Source organism: Melanerpes formicivorus, unplaced genomic scaffold (genome assembly GCF_026170545.1).
Source record: "Melanerpes formicivorus ecotype bairdi unplaced genomic scaffold, bMelFor1.0.p_v2 SCAF_2, whole genome shotgun sequence".
NCBI classification, from domain to species: domain Eukaryota; kingdom Metazoa; phylum Chordata; class Aves; order Piciformes; family Picidae; genus Melanerpes; species Melanerpes formicivorus.
The window spans coordinates 54149946-54177909 of NW_027142354.1; the positions used below are offsets into that span (position 1 = coordinate 54149946).

The window sequence follows — 27964 nt, forward strand, 5'->3', positions numbered from 1 at the left end:
AATGCAAAGCCTTAGAAAGCTGTGAGAGGCTTCCTGGGCTTTTTACAGCCAAAAGAGTGACTTTGTGGACAGGCCGAAGCATTCTGCACACGCAGGGATGTTTGTCATCTGCTGAGCCACTGGTATGATGGCATAGCTATGGTGAGTGGGGTCACCCAGCTTCTGCTTAGAGCTGCCTTGCCCTACCTTTTCCATTAGTGCAGAAGTTTCAGGATCCTGCCATCAAATATCAGAGTTGTTTCTGTAGCAGCTGCCTGCAGTTTCCTGTTTCTCCAGAAACAGGAGGAGCAAAGAGGAAGCCTTTTCTTTAGAATCCTGCTTCCAGCCACTGCATGTAAAAATCCCCTTTTATCCACCTTTCTCGAAGTTCTCTCCACAAGCATGTGGCCAGTGTTTGTCTCTTGGCTACTTTAATTTCTTGGCTTTCCTTCTTTTTGCTGAAACAAACTGTCAACTGGTGGGTCTAGAGGCTCTCAGTGCCAGGCAGCTCTGTTGGTTCTGGTTCTAGCCCTATGTATGGTTTTTGGGTGTGCTTCTGGAAGCACTTGTGTTATTTCAGTTATTGATAAAAAATAACTCCTTGCAACAAAATTTTCCTGTATAAACCAGTGTAAAGTAGATTAAAGTTACTTCAGCCAAGAAGTTTGTTTGCCTTCCATCAAAATACAAACAGGGACAGAGTGGCCAGGGGATGCCATTCCTCAAAAGCTGCATTTCAGCAGTATTATGTCCAAGCAAGCCCTGAACCTTTTAAAAAGACCTCTGTATTCTTTGTGTGTTACTTTATATAGCAAAAGCCCACATTCATGCATTTTGAAGGGTCAGATGATGAAAGACTGCAACTCTCTTAGGATACAGCTGTTTAACACAAGAACTGCTTGCTGATCCTGCCACATTAGAGCCACCAAAGCAAACTGCATCTGCCTAGAGATGCTCTGAGCTGCTTCTGTTAGAACCAGAAGCTGATGATTAAATGCTTGAATAGTTCTTCTCAGGAGTCTTGTTATTTTCCCAAAACCTTTTATTATGTACTTTATATAATCTCTTACCCAAATTCTGTCTAGTATAGCACACAAAAAAAGTGTGGGCTGCAGTATGGGGCAGTGGGTTACTGAGGGCTGTATCAGCTTGGTGATGCTGACAGTAGTTTTGTCTACTGTAATCAGGCAGATCTGGAAAAAACGAGAAGTAGCTTTTTGAAGTAGTGCCAAATGTTTTAGCCTTTCAGTCAAACCACAGTCAGCAAGAATTCAGCTGTGAATGATACCAACAGCACTTGGCTGTGCTGCTAGAGACTGACAGGCTAGGCACCGGAAGGGCAAGCCGGATGAGACCGAAGGGCATTCTCGGTTGTGTCTGAGGATGTGCACTAAGAAGTAAAGCCAGAAGTTTACCAAAAAGGTTTTCTTGAATACAGGTGCCTGAGGGGTGAAGAGGAGTGCTGCTCCTTGTCTTCAGCCACGATGTCTTACTTCTGTATGAATTGGATTCTTCTGATCCTGTTTACAGGTAATGAAGCGGTAACTGTAAGTGAAGGTGGATGGAAGTAACGTGCAGCACTACTTCAGAGGGTTGTGAGGAGATACTCTGTTAAAATGGGAAGAGTGGCCATGTGGCACAGGAACTGCAGTGTTGTGTTATGGAATAGTACTTTATCACAGTGGCTCAATAACCTCCCGGTGGTCTTACCTCTTTAACACCCAATCATGTTGAGGATATGATGGTTTTAAAGATGCTGCTTCTGGGGCTGTCTGTAGTCTTGTCAGTGAGTGATCTTTTGGGCAGTTTTTAGATAATGATGATCTGAGATGAGCAGAGAACTTGAAAGCATTTCAGAACAGATATAAACCAAGGATATTTCATCTCATCAGGCTGTGTGAAGATGAGCACTTAGGAAGACAAGGAAAAGGTCAGCTGTGGCTTATGGTAGTTTTGTAGCCAACGTAACATTTTATTGGGACAAATTGGCATTTTCTCCTTTTTATTTCCTGAGGAAGCAGTCTCCCTAGGAAAATGCTGTTAAAGGCAAGAGCACTAAAACCAACAGGATGCAGAGTGGTACAAGTCTAGGTAGATAAACATTAAAAATTTAGTGGTAGAGTATGTTCTGCAGAAATAAAAGGGATCTTTCAGATATTATTTAGTTGATTATGAAGCTTTTTAGGATGAGATTCATGTAGAGCTTATTTTTTTAAGATATATATTAAGTGAAATACATTCTTTTCAGAGATTTGTTTCTAGTATGCTGTTGTGGCAAAGCCTGTGGATGCAGACTTGTTTTTAACTGAGCTGAGGAAAGCAGATTTTTCACAAGGGACAATTGCACTCAAGCTATACAGTGCTTGGGAGTCACTTGTGCATGTTGGTGGACCTTGGGAGCTCCCTTCCTAATTATAGACTGGGCTAGACTTTTACTAGAGATCATTTGTTGCCTGTAGCTGCTACAGAGAATTCTACCCCTGCAGAGTTTATATGGATAGATCAAAATATTTACCCTATGGTCCCATGTTACTGAATTTGAAGGGAAACATGCAGTGGAAAGTGTAAACAAGCTTTCTTTGAAGTACAAGCAAGCAGGAGCCCTGCTGTGTAACCTGGAAGAGAGTTGGCTAGAAGATAGCTGTGACTGGATCACCAGAGCACAAATTATTTTGGCTGCCACTAAATATAGCTTTTATTAAAACCCTCCCTGAAAGGAATATTGACTGAAGAGGTCCAAATACAGCAAAAGGAACACGAATAGGCTTCTGGCTGCTGGGTCTTGCTGTTTTCTCTGAATAGCATGATAGAGCCTTCTGGAAATGTGAAAAAATTACTTTAATGAGAACCAAACCAGTTAGAAACTGCATGAGGGAAGAAAATAAGGCAGTGAAAAAAGAGGGTGTAAAATTTATCTGAAAAACATCTTCTGAGAGCAAGAGACAAAAATCTGTCATTGGGGGTGAAAAATAAAAAGGGAAATGTGTTCAGCAGTGACCATTCTGATGGAACCTGCTGTTCAGTGGCTTGAATTTCCCACAATGGCTTTAATGGAAGTCAGTGTCTCATTTTTCCCCTATAAATCACTTGTATTAAATCTGAACTAAGGGAAAAAAAAAGAGAGCTAGCAGACCAGATGTGGCTATAGAGAATCCCCCTAGTTGTGCAGATCCTAACTCTTTTCCTCTCTTCACCTCTCTGCCTGGCTGCAGATGCTGCAAAAAGTGAGTGTCTTCTTTCTCTAGCTATAGACACATTCTGAACAAATCACTGACTCGAGCATTGCTCCTCACTGTGTCAGTCCTGCTGGCATTCACATCTGCTTGTGGAAATCCCAATCCAGCAGTGCCTGGTGTTGTTTGTGAGATGGGAGGTAATGGGTCATGCCAGGTATGTGAGAAGTTTTCACTTGCATGCACTGTGCTCAACAATTGCATTTGCCTTTTTGTCCACAGGCCCCACTGTATCAGGTTCAGCAGTGAGAGGAAATGTGGGTCAGAGTGTCACTGTGCCCTGCTTTTACAGTGTTGAGAAGATACAAGACATCACATCAATGTGCTGGGGTCGTGGCAGCTGCCCTGCTTCAAAATGTGATCAGACCATTATCTGGACAGATGGATCGAAGGTGACAGAGCAGTACAACCATAGGTACATATTGAAAGGGAACCTGCTGAGGGGCGACGTGTCCCTCACCATTGTGAATGCTGAGGAAGCAGACAGCGGGACATACTGCTGCCGTGTGGAGGTCCCGGGGTGGTTCAATGATCAGAAAAATGATTTCAACGTTGTGATAGAGAAAGGTGAGTACAGAGGTGCTTTTTTCATGGTGCACAGTGCTACTGAGATTTCTTAGAAGCACCACTGAAGAATTTAAGAGGAAGGACAGCATAGAGTAATTAATTAATCTAAAGCGCTGTGCTTGTACCCTTTTCCTAGAAAATAGTGCTTCATTTTCCCTCCTTCATTCCAGAGTAAAGCCCACAAAATCAGTACAGACAATTTTTTTTCCTTCCTTTTTTTTTCTTACTCAACTCTTCCTTTTCATTTTTAGTTTTTCTCCCTGTAGAAAGCATAATAATAAAGGGAACAAGTGGCTGAGCGATGTACTTGTGCAGCTGGTGCTAGCAAGTTTTTATTATAGAAACACTTTCTCTTTTTCACTATATTAATGCACACTAAGGTCAACTATAACAAATGTTGGTTTTGTTTTATTTTTTCAACATCAGCTAGGATCTCTACTGCAAGTCCTCACACTCACACCTCTGAACAGACCTCAGGTAACTTTTATCCAAGTATTCATCTCAATAGCATATATAAACTATACTGCAAATGGGGATCTTAGGAAAGAAGCAAAATGATCGTAGAAATGTCTTGGCTAAAATTCACTAAACATTGCCAGAGAACCAGAGGGCAGAGCTTGGATTTAAATTCTGCCTGGCAGTATATAGAGAGTTCAACAGAAAGAACATGAGAAGGCTGCTTCCAGGTCTTTTGTTTAAGTTGATGTTTCTTTGGTGCTGTGAGCATTGTTTTTCTTGTGGCTGTTTTTATAAGTTGTTTTCTTTGCTGCATAAAATCTCATGTTGTCTTCTGGAAATGCATACTATGTACAGTAAACCACCAATCTTTAGGAGCTGGGTGTGCCCCCTATTTATTAGATGTATTTGTCACTCTATAACATAGAACTGTTTTATTTGGCCAGCTCAAAAGCGCATCTGACTCTGGATCCCATCTCAGTGGCAGACAGCAGCAAATGAAGCATCATAGAAACAGGGCAGTCATTTTATGATACAATGGCAAAGGATTCTTCCACCCTGGTATATTATGTCTCATGTCCTGTGTAGCCTATGCATATTTAATAATGTGAAACCTCTCTTTTTAGTGGAAGAGATTGTGAAAAACTATTCCTTATGCAGTTTCCCCATTGCACTCACAAGTTTATAGACTTCTATTGTATGCCCACTCAGCAACATATTTTTTAGAAGTCTGAAAAAGTCAACTTTAATTTCCAATACACAAGAGAGAGCTCATAGTGTAACAATAGATTATTATCTGGATTTTCAAGGAAAAATAATAGGGATGCCAGATAGCAGAGATTTCTTTCTCCAGCTAAGCAACTCTAAAATGTTACAACAGTTGCATTTCCTTTTTAGAAGGAGAAGTGAAACTTTCTCAGACTGTTTCTGTTCTGGTTGCAAGCAACATGGCTTCCACTCTTACCACTCACAGGTTTTCTTAACCCTTTGACACCTTCATTAGCTGCTGGTGGAACAATTTTTTATGGTTTCAGAATACAGGTGAATAGGTGCAGGTTCATACAGAGGGAAACTGGAAAAGGCAGGTGGCCATGTTTCTCTGATGTAGGAATACTCCAGCAGTCCAAAGGAAGAGAACAGTGAAGCAGTTGATCCTGTCCTCTTCAGAATAATGCTTCTGGGATAAGGGCAACAACTTAAAATATCAAAGGAACCAGCTGGGATTGTCCTAATGTGAACAGGAGATTTTGTTTTCAGGAGGGCTGTATAGAATCTGACAACACGTGGAGAAATGGAGACTGATGATATAGAAGACAGAAGTTTATAATTCTGAACTTTAAATGCTGCAAAAGCTTTGCTCTGCTAAATGATCTCAAAGTATACTGCAGGTTCTTATGCAAACATATCACACTGTGGTTAGTCTATTATATAGCTGTCTGGGACTTTATAAGCATCACTAGCTTTGTCTAACTGTACCACTTGCTCTTTCAAGGCCCTGAGCTAATCTTAATTAGTTTGAATCAGAAAGTTTGCTTAGGCAGCCACTGCCTCTTCCTGGTTCCAAAAAAGATGCCTACCTTGGTTGCTCTTTCCTTCTAGGCCCTGTACTGAGATAACAACAAATGCTAAGTCTTTTCCTGGAAGGAATTCAAAGCTCTGAAAAGGGTGCCAGAGGCTCCAATATTCAGTTTTGTGCTGCCCCTGAAGACACCAACTGCTTTATGATACACAGACCTGAGACTCCTGACTGAGAGATACTTAAGCTTGGTGGTCCCAAGTTAGCAGTACAAATTCATCTCTGTCAAGGCAGAATGGTTCCCTGTGCAAGTGATGTGTTTTTCTTGCCTTTGCTCAGCTCAGGGGAGCACCAGTGAATTATCCTTTACCACTGCAAGAACGTCACCATCGCTCTCTGCTTCGGAAGCTCCTCACACTGTAAGTACCTCTGTTGTGCTGTAGCATAGTTAGACAAACTGCACAGAAATGAGAGGTTATTGGGTCATGCCTGCACTTCACTTCTACTCCTGAAGTGCAATTGCTAGGGAAAAAAAAATAAAATTCAGTCTGCAAATTTAGTGCTTGTGAAAGAGGGGAGAAAACTGCTTTGCCTGCATAAAGCACTTCCTACTAGTGCAGGAAGAGCTTCAGCAATATCTGTGTTGCCTTTCAGGCCTCTCATCCCTGCTCAAGCACCTTGGACTGCTTGGATGTGACTGCAAACCTGCAGGTACAGCAGGATGTGGGGAAGAGTTGAAACTGGGCAACCTGGCAGCACAGGGATGTCCTGCCCTCCCTGTACAGTGAGGTTCAAAGAGGCAGCTCTGTGTCTGTCCTGCTGAGTCCTCCAGCACATACTGCAGGATGACAGGCAGTAACATCACCCACATTTTATATGGAAGAGAAGACAGCCAAGCTAGCCTTTGGGAAGGTCTGCTGCGGGCATTTGTACTGCTGCGGGCATTTGTACTGCTGCGGGCATTTGTACTGCTGCGGGCATTTGTACTGCTGCATGTGCAGGCTGGAAGTCAGGAGCCATACTGTGTTTCACCACCTTTCCAGGATTTCTAATGAGATTAGCTATCTAATGGCTGGCTTCAGAAAGTTTTGCCTAAATAAAGACCTATGCAAGGAGAAGGCATATTTGCTTATTGGTATAAAACCTTGAAGAACTACTGAACAAGCTGACAAAAGGGTGGGATAGCAGAAGATATTTAAATACTAAAAAATAATGCCTTCACTTTAATCATAAGAAAGAGTATCTTCAGTGAACAGTATTAAACCTGAACAAATGGGATTTGTCATAACTTCAGATCCCTTGATAATCTCAAAAAATAATCTGTTCAACAACGTGCTCAGGGAGGAGGTGGAGTCACCATCCTCGGAGGTGTTCAAAAAAGGTGTAGACATGGCCCTTCAGGACATGGTTTAGTGGGCATGGGGGTGTTTGGTTGGACTGCATGATCTCAGAGTTCTTTTCCAACCTTAATGTATCTATGATTGTATGATTCACACAACTGTTAAAGTGATTCTACTTGAAACTAGTCCTGTGCCTCACATTAGGCTCCTGCTCTCAAGTGTACTTTTACTGCAGGGCTGCAAAACACACAAAAGACCTTTGGGTACTGTATGGGCTTGTTGCTTACAGTGTCACTAATGCTTGTGTGGTTTGTGCTTGACAGAACATGTCTGCATCACTTCCCAGGCAGCAGTATTCAGAAAATGGATTATACATTGGGATTGGTTTATGTGCAGTACTCCTAGCTGGCCTTATTTTGGCTCTGTTCCTCATTAGACGTAAGTATTTTTCACAAGCGGTTATTCAAGGTACATCTAATCACAGCCATGGCAGAATGCCACAAGTCTTCTGCTTCAGGGAAGTGAGTTAAGGTCTGTGATGGCTTCACCCTGTACCTTGCTCTGTGGTTGCTTGCTCAGCTCTCCCCCTTAGCCTCTGAAGCACAGAAGGGCAAGGTGCCAATGTTATTTCTTCATCTCAGACTCCTTAGCAACCAGTCGACCCAGGGGCTGATGAGGAGACGCGTGGTACCACCCCACCTCTCCTGCCCTACTTTTTTCCTACTACCCATTCCTCAGTTGCTGCAGTGTCCCAGTCATTCCCAATAATAGGAAGGGCACTGGCTTCATATAACTGTATCCACTCTTCTGGGTATCTGACTTATTGCATGGAGGCTTGTGGTCAGTCTAAGCCATATGAATTAGATCTCATGGCAACAGTGGGGATTTCCTATGCTGAAAACATTTGTTTACAGTTCCCGTATTTAGTTTCTTACTCTTGAGTTGACTTTTTGAACCTGTTACTTTATTCACTTCTGACAGCTTGCAGAAAATGACTTATTTTCTTTCTTTTTCCTTTATTTTGATTCTGGATGGACCTTAGAACGTTTATCCAATAGAAAGAAGACAAGTGACTTTGCAAAGTAAGTGCTCTGTTTCTGCTTTAGCTAACAGGACAAACTAGGTTGCAGCAAGAAAATGTTGTCAGTATGCTGACTATTCCACCATATACTTTGACTTTCTTTTTTAATCTCAAATTTATAGGAAACATTGAACAAAAATAATAGTTCCTGCTACTTATCATTTATAGGAAACACTGAAAAACAAAAAGTTCCTGCTACTTGTCATTAGTAAGCAAGAATGAGTGCCACTGTCAGTTCATTACATTAGGGAGCATGCAAAATTCAAGTGTGGGTTATCTCATAAATGGAAAAATGATTCATTATCAGTCATGTTTAAATGAGTGCTTTTGCATATATTACAATTTTCCACTGAGCTGGTTGATTTAGTTATCTGCTCTTGTGTGTTCCTGCTGCCTCTTTTGCGTTTAACCACGTGGCTTTCACTCTTTGTGCAGCTTCATTGCGTTTTGGAAGCCAGGAGGTTCAGGGAACCATAGCGCCCTGGAAGATGAGATCCATGCAGAAGAAAACATTTATGTAATACACTAAGGACTGGATGTCTGCTTGCCTTTGTCATCTCTGGGACATTCAATAGTTTGCAAAATATTAGCTGCTTGGCAGCTAAATGTGACTGGAATAGAATAGAATTAAGCGGGTTGGAAGAGACCTTTGAGATCAAGTCCAACCTATCATCCAACACTATCTAATCAACTAAACCATGGCACCAAACACCCCATCAAGTCTGTTCCTAAACACCGCCAGTGATGGTGACTCCACTACTTCCCTGGGCAGCCCATTCCAAAGGCCAATCACTCTGTCTATGAAGAACTTCTTCCTAACATCCAGCCTGAACCTCCCCTGGCACAGCTTGAGACTGTGTCCTCTTGTTCTGGTGCTGCTTGCCTGGGAGAAGAGACCAACCCCCAGCTGGCTACAACCTCCCTTCAGGTAGTTGTAGACAGCAATAAGGTCTCCTCTGAGCCTCCTCTTCTCCAGGCTAAGCAACCCCAGCTCCCTCAGCCTCTCCTCACAGGGCTTGTGCTCCAACCCCCTCACCAGCTTTGTTGCCTAATACTGAAGCATTATTCTCATAATTTTAATAAAACAAAAGAAAGCTACACTTTTAATTGAAAACTTTATCAGTGTGTTCCAGAAACAGAAACCCCCAGTGGCTTGAATGGAAATTACCAGAATCCAGTTATCAAACTCTAAAATAATTTTCCATTACATTTATCACCTGCCTCAAATTCTCTCTTCCTTTTGGGGAAGAAAGGAGGAAGTGCCAGAATGGCTACTCCATCACAAAAGGAAAGCCACACATGTTTTTAAAAAGTTTGTCTTTGCTGTGTATTGCATCTGTCAGCTACAATCTCAGAGCTGCCATGACAATGACAACTAGACTCCATCCCACTGACCACAACTCTCTGACATCTTTCCTTCAACCAGTTCACAACCCACCTCACTATCCAATCATGTAGATCATGCTCCCTCGGTTTAGCTGTGAGGATGCTGTGGGAGATAGTATCAAATGCTTTCGTGAGACCAAGATAAACCACATATACTGCACTACCATCACCTATCCACCTGGCTATGTCCTGGTAGAACGTTATCAGGTTTGTTAAACACGACTTCCCCTTGGTAAAACCATGTTGAGTGCTCCCAGTGACCCTCTTATCCTTGATATGCCTGGAGACAGCACCTTTCCAGGCATGGTGGTGAGGCTGACCGGTATATAGTTACTTGGGTCCTCCTTTTTGTCTTTTCTGAAGTCTGTAGTGACATTTTCTTTCCTCCAGTCCTCAGGCACCTCTACTGTTCCCCATGAATTACCAAAGATGATAGAAAGTGGCGTAGCAATGACTTCCACCAGCTCCCTCAGCACCTCTGGGTGCATCTTATCAGGACCTGTGTATTTATGGATGTCCAGATTGCTGAACTGATCCCTAATCCTGTCCTCATCAACCAAGGCAAACTCCTTTATTGTGACTTGGTCTGGGGCCTCAGGGGTCTGGTACTCCTCAGGACAGCCTCCATCAGTATAGAGAGAGACACAAAAGGCATTCAATAGCTCTGCCTTCATTTTATTGTCTATTACTAGGTCATCCACCTCTTTCAGCAGTGGGCCTACATTGCCTCGTGTCAGTTTTGTCTGCAATGTATTTAAAGAAGCCCCCTCTGTTGTGCTTGACCTCTTCTGCAAGGTTTAATTACAGGGAAGTCTTAGTTTTCCTAGTTACCTCCCTACATCCTCTGACAACAGCCTTATATTCCTCCCAAGTCACCAGACCCTCATTCCATGATCTGTAAGCTTTCTTCTTCAACCTGAGTTTGTCCAAGAAGTCCTGGAGAGCCTGATTAAGGTGAGATAATGCAAGTGAGTGTGCTTGCAATGACTCATGAAAGGGGGAAAGGCTCCTTGTTCTATTGAGGAAGGAAGAAATGAAAAGCAAATTGGGATAGGTGAAGCTGGTGTGCTTTGTATTTTCACTCATCTGGTGTGTTGTCTTGGAGCTGTCTGTTGGAGCATGCTTTGGAAGTTAAAAGTGTGGAGGTGAATTCATTGTTGACTGAAGACCTCAGATATTAGGTGATTACTGATTGCTAGGCTAGGAAAGGCGATGGAGGAAACTAGCTCTGCCATGTTCTGTCTTCATGTCACATGTTGCCTTGTGCAAGGAAGTACTGAAATCAGAAAGAACCTGCAAGCTGTGGTTTTGCATTTGGCTATTAGTGACAAGTGCTGAAGTGACTGACTCCACCGCAGACCTGGCTTTTCTTGTGCTGGGCTGAGCATGTTGCTGCTGTTGGCTCTAGCCCATGCCTGGATCTGGAGGAAGTTTGATTTGATCTCTGAACTTGGTCTCAGAAAACATCTTCAGCAATTTCTGCTTTCTGCAACTTTTACCAAAGCAATCTCTACTGGGATCAGAGTTAGACAAGTATGTGACTTCCACAGTTATCTAATTCCAGCTATTCATGTTCTTAGGGAGTTTGAGGACCACCCTTGAAGACTCCTAATCATGAAAACTTCTTGCCTATAAGGATTTTTGTCAAATATTGCAGACTGATTCAGACTAATCTTCTATCAGAGAATTTTCATGCAAAATAAATTTATGGAATATCTGATAACCAAAATCTTGCTTAATGTTTCCTTCCTCTTGAGCAGTTATTTGGTAAACAGACTGCACAGGCTGTGCAGGGCAAGAACCTTGCCTTGGATCTGCAGTACAACACATACAAAACACATGCAGGCAGAAGCTCTCTACTTTTGCATGACTTCCACTCCTGTCAGTGGATGTTGGAACAGGCATTTCAAGATGAGCTCCAGAGATGTGCAGGTTGAGTCCATTTACCTGTTAAGAGATGATCAGCAGCACACAGACTTGCAGCATATTGACCATGATAGGGTTGCAAACTGATTCTTTTGAGATGGCTCCCTGCCTTTCCTTTTCTGCCTGCAAGAAGCCACTAGATAGCAGTACAGGTGCAGAAAGCAAGCTGTGTTTTTCTGGCTCTTCCCAGGAAGCTTGGATTTTGAATGGCCTTTTTCAACTCACTATGCTGCATTTAGCCAGGCCTTGCTAAAGAAACAAAGCTGACATGATGCTGTTATTCATCCTCTTCCTTCCCTAGCCACCTGCAACATGCTGTTTTGACAAACTTCATGGAAACTGGGAGCTGGATAGAGATTCAGATTTGTGTCCCAGGTGGGATTCAGCTGCTCCCTGAGCTGAGCGTGGGCTTGCAGTCACTGCTAAACGGTGAGCAATGGGAGACAGAGGAGAAACTGGGATCATGGCAGGCAAAAGGTCTCCAGGATATTGGATGCATCAGGTTTCATTAGTTCTGTTCACAGAACAGCTGGGGCTGTGTGTACTTGGCATTCTATGGGATATACCTGGTAGAATACCGCAGATTGGATATTTTACTGACTGCTGGTTAACCTGCCTTAAGTGTTGACAGTAAGACACTGCTGTGTTGTTCTGTCTGTCCTGCTGCCCTGAAGGGGCATGTGAAGGGACAGAGCAGTCAAGTGGCATCACTTTGATTGAAAATAAGCTCAGAATAGTTCTCTGAGCTTCATGCTGCTGGCTACATGCTGGTGAAAGCAAGCAGGCATCCTGACTTTGCTGGAGCCTAGTCTGTTGGGGTGTAACACAGTGATAGGGCGGTAGGTGAGGATGCTAATGAGATATAGCCTCTGACTCTGATGTACTACTGAGTCCAGCAGATCTATGAGCACAAGAGTCCATCACTAATGCTGTCTTGAGAGGGGATATCAAATAGCTAATTCCTCTCCAACCTTCCTGTGCTACTCAAGATTTTGTGGCCCTGTTCATGGTGCCACTTAGGTTTTCTGGGTTTACTCAAACTGGGCTACCTATCTAATCCTGCTGTAGAAGCTCTTGCATACCTGCTACCATTCTTTTTGCCCTTCCTGGAACCCTGTCTGGATCTAACATAGAGTTTGAGGGGACTAGAAATATGCATATGATCCAAGGTATGTTTGTACAGTGGTGTAATGCTGTCTTCTGCTGGTTTCTACTGCTAAAATCCAATTTGCCTTTTTTAACTCTACCAAGCAGAGGGGTGATATATTCATGGACTTCACTACTCATGGTAAGGCAAAAATCTCCTTTCTGGAGGGGTAATGTCTGGTTAAAGTCCATCATTTTATCCTTGGAACTTGAAATTGCTTCTCCCATTTGCACCATGCTACATTTATTTGCACAGGATTTTGTCTGTCTGCAATTCTTCATTCCTAACCTTAATGCTCTGAATTACTTTTGCTTTATTGCTGATCTTTTCCAGAGCAGAACTTACAGATAACTACTTCTATCAATTTGTTTGAAAGCATAAAAAAAAAAAAAGTCAGAAGGTTTAAAAAGTATTTCTTGGAGATTGTGTTGCAGATCATGTGGAAGGACATTTTTTTGGCACGAGAACGTTTGTGAGAGTGTTTCCAAGGCTGGTTTTGCAAATAGAAAATAAGAAGCTGGTGAAATAGAGAGGGAAGTCTTAAAGCAGAAGGCAGAATCAGAGGAAATCAAGAGATTTAAAAGTGCAAGTTAAGATAAAATCAGAGGTGGAGACTAAACCAAATCTTTTGGAGTGTAAAAGTGCAGAGCTTGGTCTTGCTGCTTGGCACCACGGAATGGTAATGTGCCTTTTCTTCCATGCAAAGGCCAAAAAAGAATAGTATATTGAAATCTGTGGAGGTAGCACCATGCTGAGTGTCTTCGAAGAGGAAAGTGAATGGAATAGAATGGCACAGAATACAATAGTTCAGTTAATCATCTACTCCAATTGCCTGACCGCTGTGCTGAACAAAACTTAGTGCATGCTAGTAAGGACATTGTCCAAATGCCTCTTAAACACTGACAGGCTTGGGGCATTGACCACTTCTCTAGGAAGCTTGTTCCAGTGTTAGCCTCCCCTGGCACCGCTTTGAACGGTTCCCACACATCATGTTCTAAGATATCACAGAGATCAGCATCTCCCTCTCCACATTCCATCCTCTGAAAGCCATTAGGAGCAACAAAGTCACCCTTCAGCCACTTGTCCTCCAAACTAGCCAAACCCAGAGTTCTTAGCTGCTCCTTATTGGACATTCTTTCTAGCCCTTTCACCAGCTTTGCTGGCATCCTTTGGATACACTCAAGGACCTTAACATCCTTCTTAAATTGTGGGTCCCAGAACTGCACACAATACTCAGAGTGAAGCTACACCATTGCCAAATCCAGCTGGAGAATCACCTCTTGACTGGCCTCTATCCGGAAGCATAGGAAGGAAGCAGTTGTGGGTACATAAAATCTGGAAATGGAGAAATGAGACTCCAGTGGAGCTCACTCAGCACCTCTGCAAAGTACAGATTTCTCTCCTTCCAGTCACTGCCCTGGAGTCTCCATCAGCTAAAATGTCCCATTTTGTGCTGTTTCACTGGATTATGATGCAGATCTTTATAGGTGAGTCTTCACCTGCTCTTTGTGTTCTTGCTCAGGAGACAGGAATTCTGTAAAATTAGCAGCAGTGACACTTCTGTTATGAAAACAAAATGGTAACAAAAGCTTGGAATTGTAGTCAGAACTTTAAAAGTTTTCTTAGCTTAGTGAGTTAATGCTGATTGAGAGATTGTTATTTTATTTTCTGTTTTGTTTTTAAAGGATGTTTGTGGTTTCTTCTGTGTACAGGCTTGATTAATTTCCTTGTCCCCCCCAGATTATCTCATTCCTTTCTTACTCCTAAAAGTGTACTACTGGCTTCTCTTCTTCATCTATCTCCCCACCACACTACAGTGCTGATGCAGTGTAATGAATGCATGACAAAGAAAGGATATTCTGGAACTCTGAGGGCTGTCTGCTGCTATGAACTGAGCATGGGAAAGCAGGGCTGGAGATTCTTCTCCTTTTACTCCCACATGTTCAGTTCATCCATGTAAAAATCTGAATCCTGAAAGAGATAGAGGTCAAAGAAGAGTAACTTGGCAGACTGGGTCTTGTCAGAGTGGTTGGTGTCAGATACATTTCTGAATGAGCTTTTAAGCATCAATAATGCAGTTTCCAAACTGCCTGCAGTGGCTCAGGAATGTGGGTTCACCCACTTTCAGTGGGACATAAACTCCTAGTGGGAGTTGTGCTTTTAAATCGCTTGGGCATTTCAGGAATTTCTGTCTCAGGTGACTAAATATGAATGGCTCATCTGTGCCAGGATGAAATACTGCAATAACTCCTACAGTGACTGCAATGCTCTTAAATAGATTTGAAAAGCAATGGAAAAGTCTGCTCAGCAGTGAGGTGCCCTGAGCGGCAAGAGGTGATCCCTGCCCTGATAAAGCAAAGTAACACAACCTCCATGCTGTCTGCTGCACAAGTTGAGCTTTGCCAGCCCTTTTGCTGTAGCCCAAAGAATTCCAAAGTGGTTTTTTTTTGTCTTTTGCCACTCTCAGCAGAAGAAACAGGAGGGCTCTTTCCTTGCCATATCTTCAGCCTCAAAATAAATTGGAGGCACTTGCCTCCATTTGTTCTTATTTCAAAAAAGTTCTTATATGCAGTGCTACCAAAGGGTGAGAATGCATTCTTGTTGCCTTCTCTTTAACTCAGCTACATGCTGAGAATGGCTAGTTTGAGACTCGGGCAACCAGCAGAGAATGGGCAGTCAAATGCTTCTTTTCTGTTTCTCAGTCATTTTCTCTGCATTTTCATCAGTACAGAAGCTTCAAGAAGAAAGAATAAAAAATAGGGTTGATAGGGAAAAGATGTCAGGTATCTTCTATAAAGAAGAAAAAAAATATTCCAGAAACAGATCAAGGAAATAACAATTATTTTTCAAGCAGCTTTCTTGGCTGGAGGAGAGACAAGAAAGCTGGGGAGGGAGTTTTTAGGGTATCAGGTAATGATAGGACCAGGGGGAATGGAAAAAAATATAGGAATGGGTAGATTCAGATTGGATATTAGGAAGAAGTTTTTCACCATGAGGGTGGTGAGACACTGGAACAGGTTGCCCAGGGAGGTGGTAGAAGCTTCATCCCTGGAGGATTTTAAGGCCAGGCTGGATGTGACCCTGAGCAACCTGATTTAGTGTAAGGGGTCCCTGCCCATGGCAGGGGGGTTGGAACTGGATGATCCTTGAGGTCCCTTCCAACCCTAACAATTGTATGATTCTATGTATGTCTGTCCATGCAGTGGCAAGGCTGCAGGACAGAAGACCACCACAACAGCAGCTATTGGTGTTGCTGCATAATACTGCTGCTGCTGAAGGTTGGTTCAAGAGAGACTGTATAAAATATGTGTGTACCTGTGTGATCTGAGCAATTAAGAATCCTCTTTTCTATTTTGGAAGATATATTTGATATCTGCAGTCCATTTCTCTCTCACTTGGATTAAGAATGTAGGGCTCCAAGCCCCACTGACTTCAGTGGGACTGCCCAGGCATAGCTGATGCTCAGGGTGCCTTGGATCAAATATGGATGCTGAGGAGGGTCATTGCCACAGACTCTAGGATGTTTCAGCAACCTCCTAATTATTATTACTTTATTTTTTTACTACTTCTTTCAGAAAATGTCTGTGGAAGAGGCTATACCTGAGACAGAAGTTGTTTAGTCCTTGCAGAGGTTCATACAGTTGAATCAAGGCTGTTGTGGTGGAATGGAATGGGGTGGAATGGAATGGAATGGAATGGAATAGAATAGAATAGAATAGACCAGACCAGACCAGACCAGGTTGGAAAAGACTTGCCACACCAACCTGCAGTGCAGGCAGATGTTAGCAATAAGATCTTCACATAAATTATTAAAAGAGGATTTGAAACTGCAAAACCTGTAACTTTCTAGCACCAATACGGATGGGAAACTGCACTGGAGACACTCTGGGGCCTTCTGTCTTGCTTCTTCCTCTGGGCATTTATTTATTTATTTAATCTATTTATTTATTTATTTAATAAATTCAGATCTATGCTCCTTTCAAAGAGAGAAGGCAGCAAATTTTAGTTGGTTAGAGGCTGACTTAATGAAGCTGCTTTTCTGATATGTGGGATTGCGATGAAATGAGCATAGAAACTAAGCCCATTTTTCCTCAAGCAGTAGTGACCTTAACTCCAGGAGCAGTTCAATATGGTCTCAGTTTTGCACACAGCCTTGCTGGGGTGACTGGAAACTGTGCATTGACCTGCTTAGTGACTAACCCCCTATCCCCTTGGGATGGTTTCAAGCTCAGCTGGAGGACCTGTGCTGTTCTGTTGTCACAGAAAGAGGCTGTTTGCTTCTTTTGCTGTAACAAGGCAAATGAACTTACCCTTTACAAGGACTAAAACAAGCAGCCATCTTGCAAAGCCTTATCCTGGATTCAGGAGCTCATTTTTTTTTGGCAAAAAAAAAAGGAGAGCTTCTGTCCTTCACACCATATTGCATGCTGTTTTGTCTGCCTCTGCTCCTCTAGCATTTGGAGCTGTGGAAACCTGAACCGCTTGGCTTCTCTTGCAAATGGGATAAGCAATAATGAAGCTGAAATGTCATCCCAATAACAAGTCACGAGACAGCCTGCCACAGACTAAAACCTCACCTGGGGAATAGCCCATTAAAGACAGAACAAAAGAGACATGGACGCCGTTGGAAGCATCTGTTTGCTATCTGGGAGTCACGCCAAAAAGAAAAGGCGTTCAAACAGCTGGCAAAATAGAAATGTTTGGCAAACCAGGGCTGAAGCTGGTGATAATAGCAGCAACTGCTCTAAGTCCTCTTTGGAGTAAGCAAGGTGGTCATGAGACATCAGATCTGTGGGATGATCATCCTGCTGAAGCAGAGGACCAGATCTGGATGCTCCCCAGGTCCTTTAGTTCCTGCTCCAGCATGTGTAAAGGATAACATGGGGGGAAAATGGCAACAGGGTAGGAGGATCAACACAGACTAGGTGACTGTAAGCCAGAAAGTATTTGTTTGTTCATAGCAAGCTATTTTTTGCTATAGTGCCTTTCATGAAGGAGAAATCCCTTTTAGGACAATCTGGGAACTGAACAGGCAGTTCAAGAAGGAACAATGTGTAGCAAAGATTCAAACTGGAGGCCAAGATGTGTGTTGGCTGTAAAGATCAGTTGAAGCTGGTCATTAAGAGTCAGTGCACAAGGAAAAGTGCATATGGTCTTTTTAACATCAGCATAATGTGAGCAGTTAAATCTTGCACACAGTGCTCTGCAAGATAAGTGGAATAGCTGGCAGGGCTTGCTCAGAGAAAAAGCAGTGCACTTTCTGAGAACAGGTTCCCATAGTTAGATCCTACTGCTCTGCCAGCTTAATTAGGCCCTAATTTCACACATGAATAGGTGTTTTGGAACCTGCTACTTACACTGTCAGAGAAAGGCAACCATGACAGCATTTTTTTTTGAAGGAGGTGATTGTGGACTGAGAAAACCAGATGCATTTCACACCAGGTTTCTGAACAACTTTGAAACAGTCTCTTAGAAGGGAGATGGAACAGGAGTAGAGTTCCCAGATTCCATTTTCACAGGTCTAGTCTTCACTCAGGCTGCCATCAAAAGACCTCAGCTTCCCTCACCACATAGGTGATGGTGACTGGGGCCAGAGCATGGAACCCCTCCAGCACCAAGCCACTGTCTGCAAGCTCCTGCCTATTGCCCCTAGTACCCTAAGCCATTAGCTGCTTTGGGAGAAGGCTTGGGGTATTAGTAACTGTTGGCTGCCTGTAGGCAGGAGTGTTTCTTTTCCTGCCTCATTGTGTTGTTTAGATAGAGTCATGCTTTGGAGACTGTCAGCATTCATCTTTCCTTTTTCTTCCTTACAGCCCATGCCGCATCTGAAACTGTTGTTAGAGCAGTGATCGGGCAAAGCGCTCGGTTGCCTTGCTACTACCAGGTGGCACGACATAAGGATATCTCTGACATGTGCTGGGGCAGAGGCCCATGCCCAAATTCCAAGTGCAATGACAAAATTTTGCACACCACTGGGAACAGGGTGACGTTCAGAAGGTCTCAGGAATACAATCTCCGGGGCTATATTTCCTACGGAGATGTGTCTCTGACGATCCGGAGAGTGAAGGCAGAAGATGCAGGCACTTACTGCTGTCGTGTGGAGATCCCAGGCTGGTTCAATGACATCAAACAGAACATACAGCTGGAGGTGGTCAGAGGTGAGTTTGAGGACCTTTGTGATACAGCCAGCAGGGAGAAACATAGAATCAACAAAGTTGGAAAAGACCTGAAAGATCATCAAGTCCAACCTGTCACCACAGACCTCATGACTACTAGACCATAGCACCAAGTGCCATGTCCAATCCCCTCTTGAACACCTCCAGGGATGGTGACTCCACCACCTCCCTGGGCAGCACATTCCAATGGCCAACAACTCTGTGAAGAACTTTCTCCTCACCTCCAGCCTAAACTTCCCCTGGCACAGCTTGAGACTGTGTCCTCTTGTTCTGGTGCTGGTTTCCTGGGAGAAGAGACCAACCCCCTCCTGGCTACAACCACCCTTCAGGTAGTTGTAGACAGCAATAAAGTCTCCCTGGAGCCTCCTCTTCTCCAGGGTAAATGATCCCAGCTCCCTCAGCCTCTCCTCATAGGGCTTGTACTTGAAGTCTCTCCCCAGCCTCGTTGCCCTTCTCTGGACACGTTCAAGAGTCTCAATGTCTTAAACTGAGGGGCCCAGAACTGGACACAGTACTCAAGGTGTGGCCTAATAGGAGTTTAAAACTGGAGTTTTGCTTGGTTGGTTTGTTCATTTTGGCCAAAGTGTTCTCCCTTAATGATGTAGTTTTCAGAGAGATCTGCAACCAGTTGCCAATTTGACTCACAGTTTTGGTGAGAAAATAGTAAATTTTACCTTTTATTTTTCCTTTTAAATGAAATATTTAATTTCTCATTGTGTAGGTGTATTTGACATTTAACAAAATGAAGGAATGAAATGAGAGACTTATCATTTAAAGAGCCCTTGCAATAAGACTCAGTTTTTCATTTGGGGTTCACCTCAACACCAAAAAGACTCTGGTTTAGTACATGTCATAAGAAAGCCCACATGTTGAGAAATTTTATCTTGAAGGAGTTTTTACACAACCACAAAATTCCCCTTCCTTTTTTTTTGCTGAATTGCAGGCTAGGGAAAAGGTCTTGCAAAGTCTGTGCTTTGCAAAGCAGAGGCAAGAAGATGGCACTCCCCACACACACACTGCAGAAGGACAAATTTCACCCTGACTTTTCCAGAGTGTTCAGGAGTGCAGTTGGTGCTGGTGTACACAGCGCTCTTCTATCATAGAATCATAGAATTGTTAGGGTTGGAAGGGACCTCAAGGATCGTCTAGTTCCAACCCCTCTGCCATGGGCAGGGACACCCCACACTAGATCAGGTTTCTCAGAGCCACATCCAGCCTGGCCTTAAAAACCTCCAGGAATGGGGCTTCTACCACCTCCCTGGGCAGCCTGTTTGTGGTGGGTTTAGGCTATGCCTTTAAAATTAAGTTACAGATTTTAGAATAGAATAGAATAGAAGAATAGAATAGAATAGAATAGAATAGAATAGAATAGAATAGAATAGAATAGAATAGAATAGAACAGAATAGACCAGGTTGGAAGAGACCTTCAAGATCATCACGTCCAACCCTTCAACCAATCCAACCCACCTAAACAACTAAACCATGGCAAGAAAAGTAGAAGAATATAAATAAATCACTGTTGGGTGTAAGAAGGAAAACAAAAGATTATTCTAAACAAATTCATTGGGTCTAGAATAAGAGGAGCTGTACCATAACAATTCTTCCTCTTTTCTCCTCTCTTCTCATCTTGTCTGTTTTTGCTTCACTTGGGAGAGATAATCTGCGTGCTTTTGGCTTGTCCTTGGCTAAGTCCAACTCCTCTGCTCTTTTCTCTTGTCCCTTTTGTACAGGGGGGAAAGAGGAAGACTGAGGGGAAGAGACTAGTAGATTCCCCTGGTCTTTGGCCAGGGGGGTCCTTATGCTGTTTATTAATTGTGAATATCTGTATAATATTGCAAATCCTGTATACTTGGTGCCATGGTTTAGTCATGAGGTCTGTGGTGACAGGTTGGACTTGATGATCTTTGAGTTCTCTTCCAACCTTGGTGATTCTGTAACTCATTGCATTCCATTGCAGAGTTTAGGTGTTGCTGGTAAATACAGCTTCATTTGCTTCTAACTGAGTTGGTCTGGCAAAGTTAACATTGGGAAGGAGAGGGAAACTTCAACCCACCACACTGGTCCAGTGTATGCCTGTTGTAAACTGTGGATCAGGAAAGTGGAGGAAAAATTCTGCAATCCTATGTCTGTCTCTTGAGTTGAAAGGCAACAGGGCTTGTGGAAATGCACTGGTTGAAAAGACTGGCAAGAAGCTTGTGACTGAAAAAAAAAAAGGAGCTATTTTATTTATTTTATTTTATTTTCATGAAGACATTGAAAAGAAAAATAATGAAGTTTGTAAGTTTTTCCATTCTACCACACAAGGTTCTGGTCCTTCCATTTCTCTAAGAGGGCCAAGGAGGTGGTGTTTGAGAGTTGGAGACCGAAACAACAAACAAACAGACCACCGAAAAAGAAAAGCCCCAAATGTGCTCTGGCTGGGGAATGTTTTCTGCTAGTAAGACAACCTTTTAAAATAGTAACTCTGCCATCTTAATTCTTAGTATTTTAGCAGCTAGATAATATTCATTCATTTCTTGGCTGCCTTTCCTCAGGCTGGGTTGTGAATGCTCTAATCTAGCTTTTCTCTTGGCTATGCTTTCTCCATGCAGCCCCTCCAGTGATGACAACCACCACGAGAAGGACAACCACCAGACGTTTTAAAAGAACAACTGTTGCTCCCCAAACAACCTCTGACCACCAAACAACAGCAGAGATTGCTGTCCTCCTGACAACCACCATCCCAGAAGCAAAAACTGACGCCACTGAGTCTCCACCACTGATTACACTGGAGACCACTGCTCCCCCAACATTTGCTGTGACAGAAAATGATGCTTTTCAAGCAACTACAATGGCAATTAGTACTTCCCCAGATTTTTCAACTGTTTTCCAAGCATATGACATGAGGACTGAAGATTATGGCATGCTCTTCCCAACAGAGTCTGTCCCTCTGCCTGGAGGTACGAAAAATAAGCAGCACTAATCCTTTCTTTTTTTTCTGTTCAGCAGCTATGGTCTGTATTAGCCTGACTCTGGCATCATAGACACTCTCCAGATACTTCTGGGATTTTTTCTCTGAGATGCCTATAAGTACTCTTCAGTAGATTAAAGGAAACACAATATTGTGGACAATGCCAAAGTGGGGTGCATGGCCAAGATGGTGGTGGAGGTGAGGAGAAGTTCTTCACAGAGAGAGTTGTTAGCCATTGGAATGGGCTGCCCAGGGAAGTGGTGGAGTCACCATCCCTGGAGGTGTTCAAGAGGGGATTGGATGTGGCACTTAGTGCTGTGGTCTAGTAGTCATGAGGTGTTGGGTGACAGGTTGGACCTGATGATCCTTGAGGTCTTTTCCAACCTTGTTGATTCTATGATTCTATGAAGATAGCAGAGGGTCAGGCTTGTATTCAGAGGAGTTTTCACAGGCTGGAGAAATAATGTGCCAGAAACTTCCTGAGGTATAACAGAAAGTCCTGCACCTGGGATGGAGTAAGAGATTCACCTTAACTATGCACTAATTTTTGCTCTTGATTTAGGAAGGTCAATTGAAATGGTCTGCTGTAAATGTTAGTTTAGAACTCATTCTGCTTGAGCAATCAAGTCAGTGAGAATTGAAACCATGCTTCAACTTGAGTACTTACGTTGTCACCACACGCAAAGGCTGCTGTTATTATCTGTTACTATCAGTGACCTATGATCATCCAAACCATTCCTATGTTTCTACTCTAGCCACATGAGTGACTTCTTCTTCACAGACTGCACACAAGGCTGATTTTTGTACATTTTGGGGTCTTGTATCACATGAAGTTCTTTCTGATCTGAACCTCTGAGGACAACTTTTCTGTGTCCTCTCTTGTCTCCCAGCTGTAGCAACATGTCCTAGTTAAACTTGGTAACAACTCATTTCATCCACAGCTGAACAAACATCTAACTAGTAAAGCTGTCTGTACAAGTAAAGTTATCTGGGTAGGATGAGCTGCAGATATCAAAACTGAGGTGCAGATTTTCACCCCTTAGTTGCAGATGCAGAATCATGCAAGCAATTTTCAGTGCCATGTGAAGACCCTCCTAATCAGTGATCTGTATAAGCATTCCTTTTTACCTTCTTTCAGTGACTACTGAATTACTCACTGCAGAGGAAACTGAAAGTGCTCACACTTCTCTCGTGGTGGAAGACCTGCCAATTACAGGTGAGTAGGATAATGTTGCAAGGTCAGAAGCTACATGTTCAGAGAAACGAAGCTGTCATAAACTAAAGTATTGGCTATTCTTCAGAGAGCACCAAAGAGGTACTGATAGCTCTTCATTGCACCTGGAAGTAAGAGGTATTTGGAGTCCACACAGAAATGGTTTGAAATCAGGATGTGAGAGCAGCTGAGAAAAAGATGGTTTTAAGCATACAAGGAAAGCAGATTTTGAGTCACCCACTACTGTCAAGTGTCTCAGGTCTGAGAGAAGTTAAGAACTGGTCTTTGTCACCATCTAAGATGAATTCTCAGATATCTGATTTGTCATCACTGTGAGTTCATTGAGCTTTAAATTTTAAATCCTCCTGGAGTGTTGTTTGCTTTGAGCCTCACTGAATATATGCAGCTAGATGTGGCTGCAAGCTCAGGTCTCCAGTGCTCAACATCAGTCCCTGGTTATGATGCAAAGCAGCAGGCAATTACCACAACTGTCAGTCATTCCATCAAGAGAAAAGGCATTGGTATACAAAAATCACAGCATAGATGAGAAATGAACAAACTTACCTGAAGTTTGCACTTTATGTCTCTCATTCAAGTATAAAAGTAGAATGGCTCAAGTTATTCATAGTCTACCCACCACATGCCCTCAAACAAGGACTTAAAAATAGGAAAGCTAAAATTCAAGGATGACATATCATATCTGGATGTTAAGACAGTCCTTTTAGTTTCAGCTAGTGCCAAGGATGTCTTCATTCTTGAAAACACAGTATTTAGATTTTAGCTCCACCCCTAGACCTGGAGGCTTACAGCAGAAAGAGAGTTAAAGCAACTGTCCCTTTATGCCCTTGGAGAAGGCTCACAGAAGAGACTAAACTGGTCTCTTGAGCATTTGTGAGGGTTTCTCACCCTCAGTTGTCATCTTTCTGATAGGGTTCCAGAGAATGCCTAGGTTGTGCCAGGGTAAATAACAAGTTTTGCAAAAGGTCTTACCTCTGGGAATCTGGGGGCAAGTTAAATTGTGGCTGGGACCACAAAGGCAATAACAGCAAAAACTGTACCATGGCTGTGTGAGTCACACTCCCACTCATGCAAGGACTTGTGTTAGGCTGCTTCTGTGAGCCAAACTGTCATAAGGTGTGAAAATGCTGCAGCACAATTGAGCACTGTCTAGTAAAAGCCACAAGCCAAGTTAAGTTCTCAACTCAGACCCCTCTTGCTCTGTGAAATAATGCATTAAATGGACCAACTTCATCCTTATTGTAATGTTCCCTCACTTAGATTTGTACCTCACTTAGATTTGTACCTTGTTTACTATCTCTGCTCTCTGCAGCATTCAGTTATGATTAGAGAAGTGAATACTCCTTCACAGCAGACAGATTTTTACTGTCTTGCTTTATGTGCTATTCCTGGGAAGCCTCTTTCCTTGATGAAGACTGGCATTTCCCAATGGCTGCCTGATGTAGCATTAGTTTCCACTACTGTGGTGGAAACAGATTGATCCCTTTTGGCTACAAGGAGTTGTATTTCTCCTATTCAGGGCCACATTTTGCCCTCCCCATTGCCTGGGAATTTGCTACTGCTTGACTAGAGCAGTGACAACCACAGTGTCCCTCAATCCTTCAGGTGGGTGTGCCAGTAATAATTTCATTCTCTCTTATTTTCAGAGATTTCAATAAGTTCCAATGAGAAGGCTGAGAAACATGATGACAATGGAGAGGAGGTAAAACTTCCTCTAAGTTTCAAGAGTGTTTAACTCAAAGCCATAAGGATAGCAGGACATGCTAGTGAATTTTGATGTATTAGAATAGAATTAACCAGATTGGAAGAGAACTTAGAGATCATTGAGTCGAACCTATCATCCAACACTATCTGATCCACTAAACCATGGCACCAAGCACCCCATCCAGTCTCTTCCTAAACACCTCCAGTGATGGTGACTCCACCACCTCCCTGGGCAGCCCATTCCAATGGCCAGTCACTCTGTCTATGAAGAACTTCTTCCTAACATCCAGCCTATTCATACTAAAAGAACAGTGTTTGCTAACAGTAGCTTGGACTCTTTAGAAGTAGCTCAGGAACCATCTATTCACCTTTCCAGTGGATAAAACCAAAGCCAGTGACCAACTGGCTGAACACTTCAGAAAAACCTCATCCCCATGACTCTCCTGTAAGAGAGGCAGCAATAGCATCCTTGGAGTATGACAAGGCAAAAGGCAACTTAGGAGGGTTGTTACACTTCCTTTTCTGTAATTAGGAGAAGGATGAGGGTGACTACATTTAGACATTATTAATGAATTCATGGTAAGTGGGATGGATTTAGGCTCAAATACATCAGAAGAAGTTTTATTAAGTACTTAACAGGTAATGACTGTTGTCTATCATGATCAGCTTGGCGTGTTTTCTTCATAGTTTGAACTGGCAAGCTCAGAAAAGCATTGCAAAATCCAGCCCAGGACAGATATTTTGGGGCTCTTAGCCAGAAGGGCAATGCACTCCTGTGTGAGCAGGTCTGAAGTGAACATGTTTCTAAAGCCTTTTCGGTTTTTCTTTTCTGCCTTCCAGTTTCCCAGCCATGCCATTCTCATTGCCGGCCTCACAGCAGCATCCATTCTTTTCATACTGATGCTCTCATTGCTGTTTTGGAAACGTAAGTATCCCTAAGCAAATAATTGATTAATGTTTCTAATGCTGGCCTAGTGCAGATGTCCTTCTGTGCCTCTGGTTAACCTTCTGTAAATCTGCCATGGCCCCTTGGTTCATTTTATGGGGGTTGCTGCCCTTACTCCAGGACTGTACCACCATGAGGAGACCAGGGAGCATAAGTTGGTGGGCATGAAGCAGGAGGAAGCCTGTGCAAAGGGCCTGTTCACTCACATGCTGCAGGTCTGGCTCATCTTGTTGGCCCTTGCTTTTTAGTAAAGTGGTCCTGTACTTTCCTGCAATTGCTCCTGCCAGACATTGATGTAACATGTCAGAATGAGATCCTTTCTTTCCTGTTTAGCCCAGAGAAATTTTGCAACTTGCTGCCTTTGCTTCTGCACTCATTTGATGAATTCATTAGAATTATAGATTTCTTTTTGCCATTGTGACATTAATATTATTTTGCTTCTAGGTAAGCACACAAAGAAGTTTATAATGAAAAGGTAATCCATTTTGTAATTTCCTATTAATAGTTCCAGTGTAATTTTTCTTAGAGGCAGGAAGGCATTGGCCATTAATTGCAGTGGGTGTAATATTTGCTTGTGGTGCCGAGTACCAAACTTGTCTCATCTGAGCAAGCTTCAGATAACATCACTCCATAAAAATCAAAGAATGGTTCCTGGATACTTTATCTAGGTAGCAACTCACAGACATCCAGAGCACTGGAGAACTTCAGCAACTGATACTTACTGTTATGTAATGACCTCGATTTAAGGAAGTCCCTAATCTGCTTTATTCTTTGATCAAGTAGCAGGGCATGACCCTAGTGGGGTTATTTTAATGAAATGAAGTGATAAATCGTTATGATGATCAACTGGCACAATGATTGCTCAGAAAGGAGATGTATGGACAGTCCTCCATGAAGGGTATACTGCAGCAGTGTGTCAAACCAAGCTTTCCACCACTACAAAGGTCTTCCAGCTCTCATGGGGCCACTGCACCCTCTCTCACACTCCTGGGGTTGCACTGAAGTGTCTGAGGTGATAATTTTGAGGCAGATATGAAATACAGAAGTGTGATGACTCACCCTGTGGAGGTGTAACTGGTAAGTTCATGTGTACTGGCTTATCTTAAAGAAAGGATTTTCTCTAGGCAAACCACATGATAGTCCAATGAAGTATCATCCCTTTGCCATAGACCAGTAATGTTCAGTGGTAGATTGTGCCCTCCTGCACACCTCACCAAGGAGACAAAGACTGGGGGCCAAGGAATCTTTTTAGCATCTCATGATGTTTACCCTCCAGCTGCCACAGCCCTTTCCTGTCCATTAGAAGAAAGTAAGCAAAGTAAATAATTCTTTAGTGTAAAAAGCAGGCACTAAGCCATTGAAGTTGAGGGACTCAGTAGCTTCTGGTCTCTGTTTCAATGAGAATTTGCTCATGTTAGGGATAAGAAAGGATGCAGCGATGTGCTTGTGGCCCATCCACAGAGACCTATGCTTCTCACTACAGCCTTCGACCAGCAGGAGACCTTGAGAAAGTCTTCAGTGGCCCTGAAGGAGAAAACAGCATGCTTTCCCTGTGAACAAGCTCCTACAGCCTCTGGAGAAGCCATGGAAAATTAAAAGGGCTTGTTTCATGCTTTCCCTGTGAAGAGCTCCTACAGCCTCCAGAGAAGCCGTGGAAAATAAAAAGGGCTTGTTTCATGCTACATTGAGAGATGCTTATGAGCCCTCAAAATACCAGTGGCTGTCAGCCAAAACCCAAAGCTTCATCTGTGAAAAATCAAAACCTTTGTGCAGATTTTGCCATGCCACCTTTAAAACTCTTTGCATAAAGAAGTCTCTTTGAGAAGGTGATTATGCATTATTCATAGGAGTTCCTGGGATCTACCTTCTTACTAATACCACGCTACAGAATTCATTTGTTTTCCTCCATTTTTACTAATGCTCTTCCCTGAATAAAACTTATACTGTGAGAAACTGAAGAGAGAAGAAATAATGTAGAATGCTGCCTAAATTATAACTGCCTAAAGGGGGAAAAAAATAGTAATAATTAAAGAAATAATCAGTAAATAAAGTTCTTATTGCCTTTATATAACCAAGGCAAAAAAATTAAGCCACAAGAATGCTGTAAGTATAAATCAAAAATGCAGATTACTTAAGGGGTACCAATGCTGCCTGTGATTCAGCATGTTTGAATGACCTGTGGAGACTTTGTTAATAAACTTTGTAATTTACCACTAGCAATTGTATTTTTTATGCCTCATCTTGAGGCATTTGAACAGGATTAGCGATTCCCCGGGAGCTGAGATGACTGATGTGCTGTCTCAGCTCTCCAATGAAGTGGTGCAGC

The 27964-nt window shown here is 42.8% G+C and overlaps 1 protein-coding gene across 1 annotated transcript; it reads left to right on the plus strand.

Moving 5' to 3' along the window:
* The first annotated feature begins 1269 nt into the window (after positions 1-1269).
* On the plus strand, positions 1270-27940 carry LOC137446160 (uncharacterized). Its single transcript, XM_068148552.1, is given in 18 exon segments — positions 1270-1509; positions 3435-3779; positions 4206-4256; positions 6091-6170; positions 6406-6462; positions 7415-7529; positions 8134-8173; positions 8608-8698; positions 9631-9765; positions 13939-14011; positions 14014-14118; positions 18445-18789; positions 21399-21746; positions 22896-22973; positions 24635-24690; positions 25533-25617; positions 26083-26113; positions 27122-27940. Coding segments are annotated over 18 exon segments (2154 nt in total). The 5' UTR covers positions 1270-1463; the 3' UTR covers positions 27195-27940.
* The last annotated feature ends 24 nt before the right edge of the window (positions 27941-27964 follow it).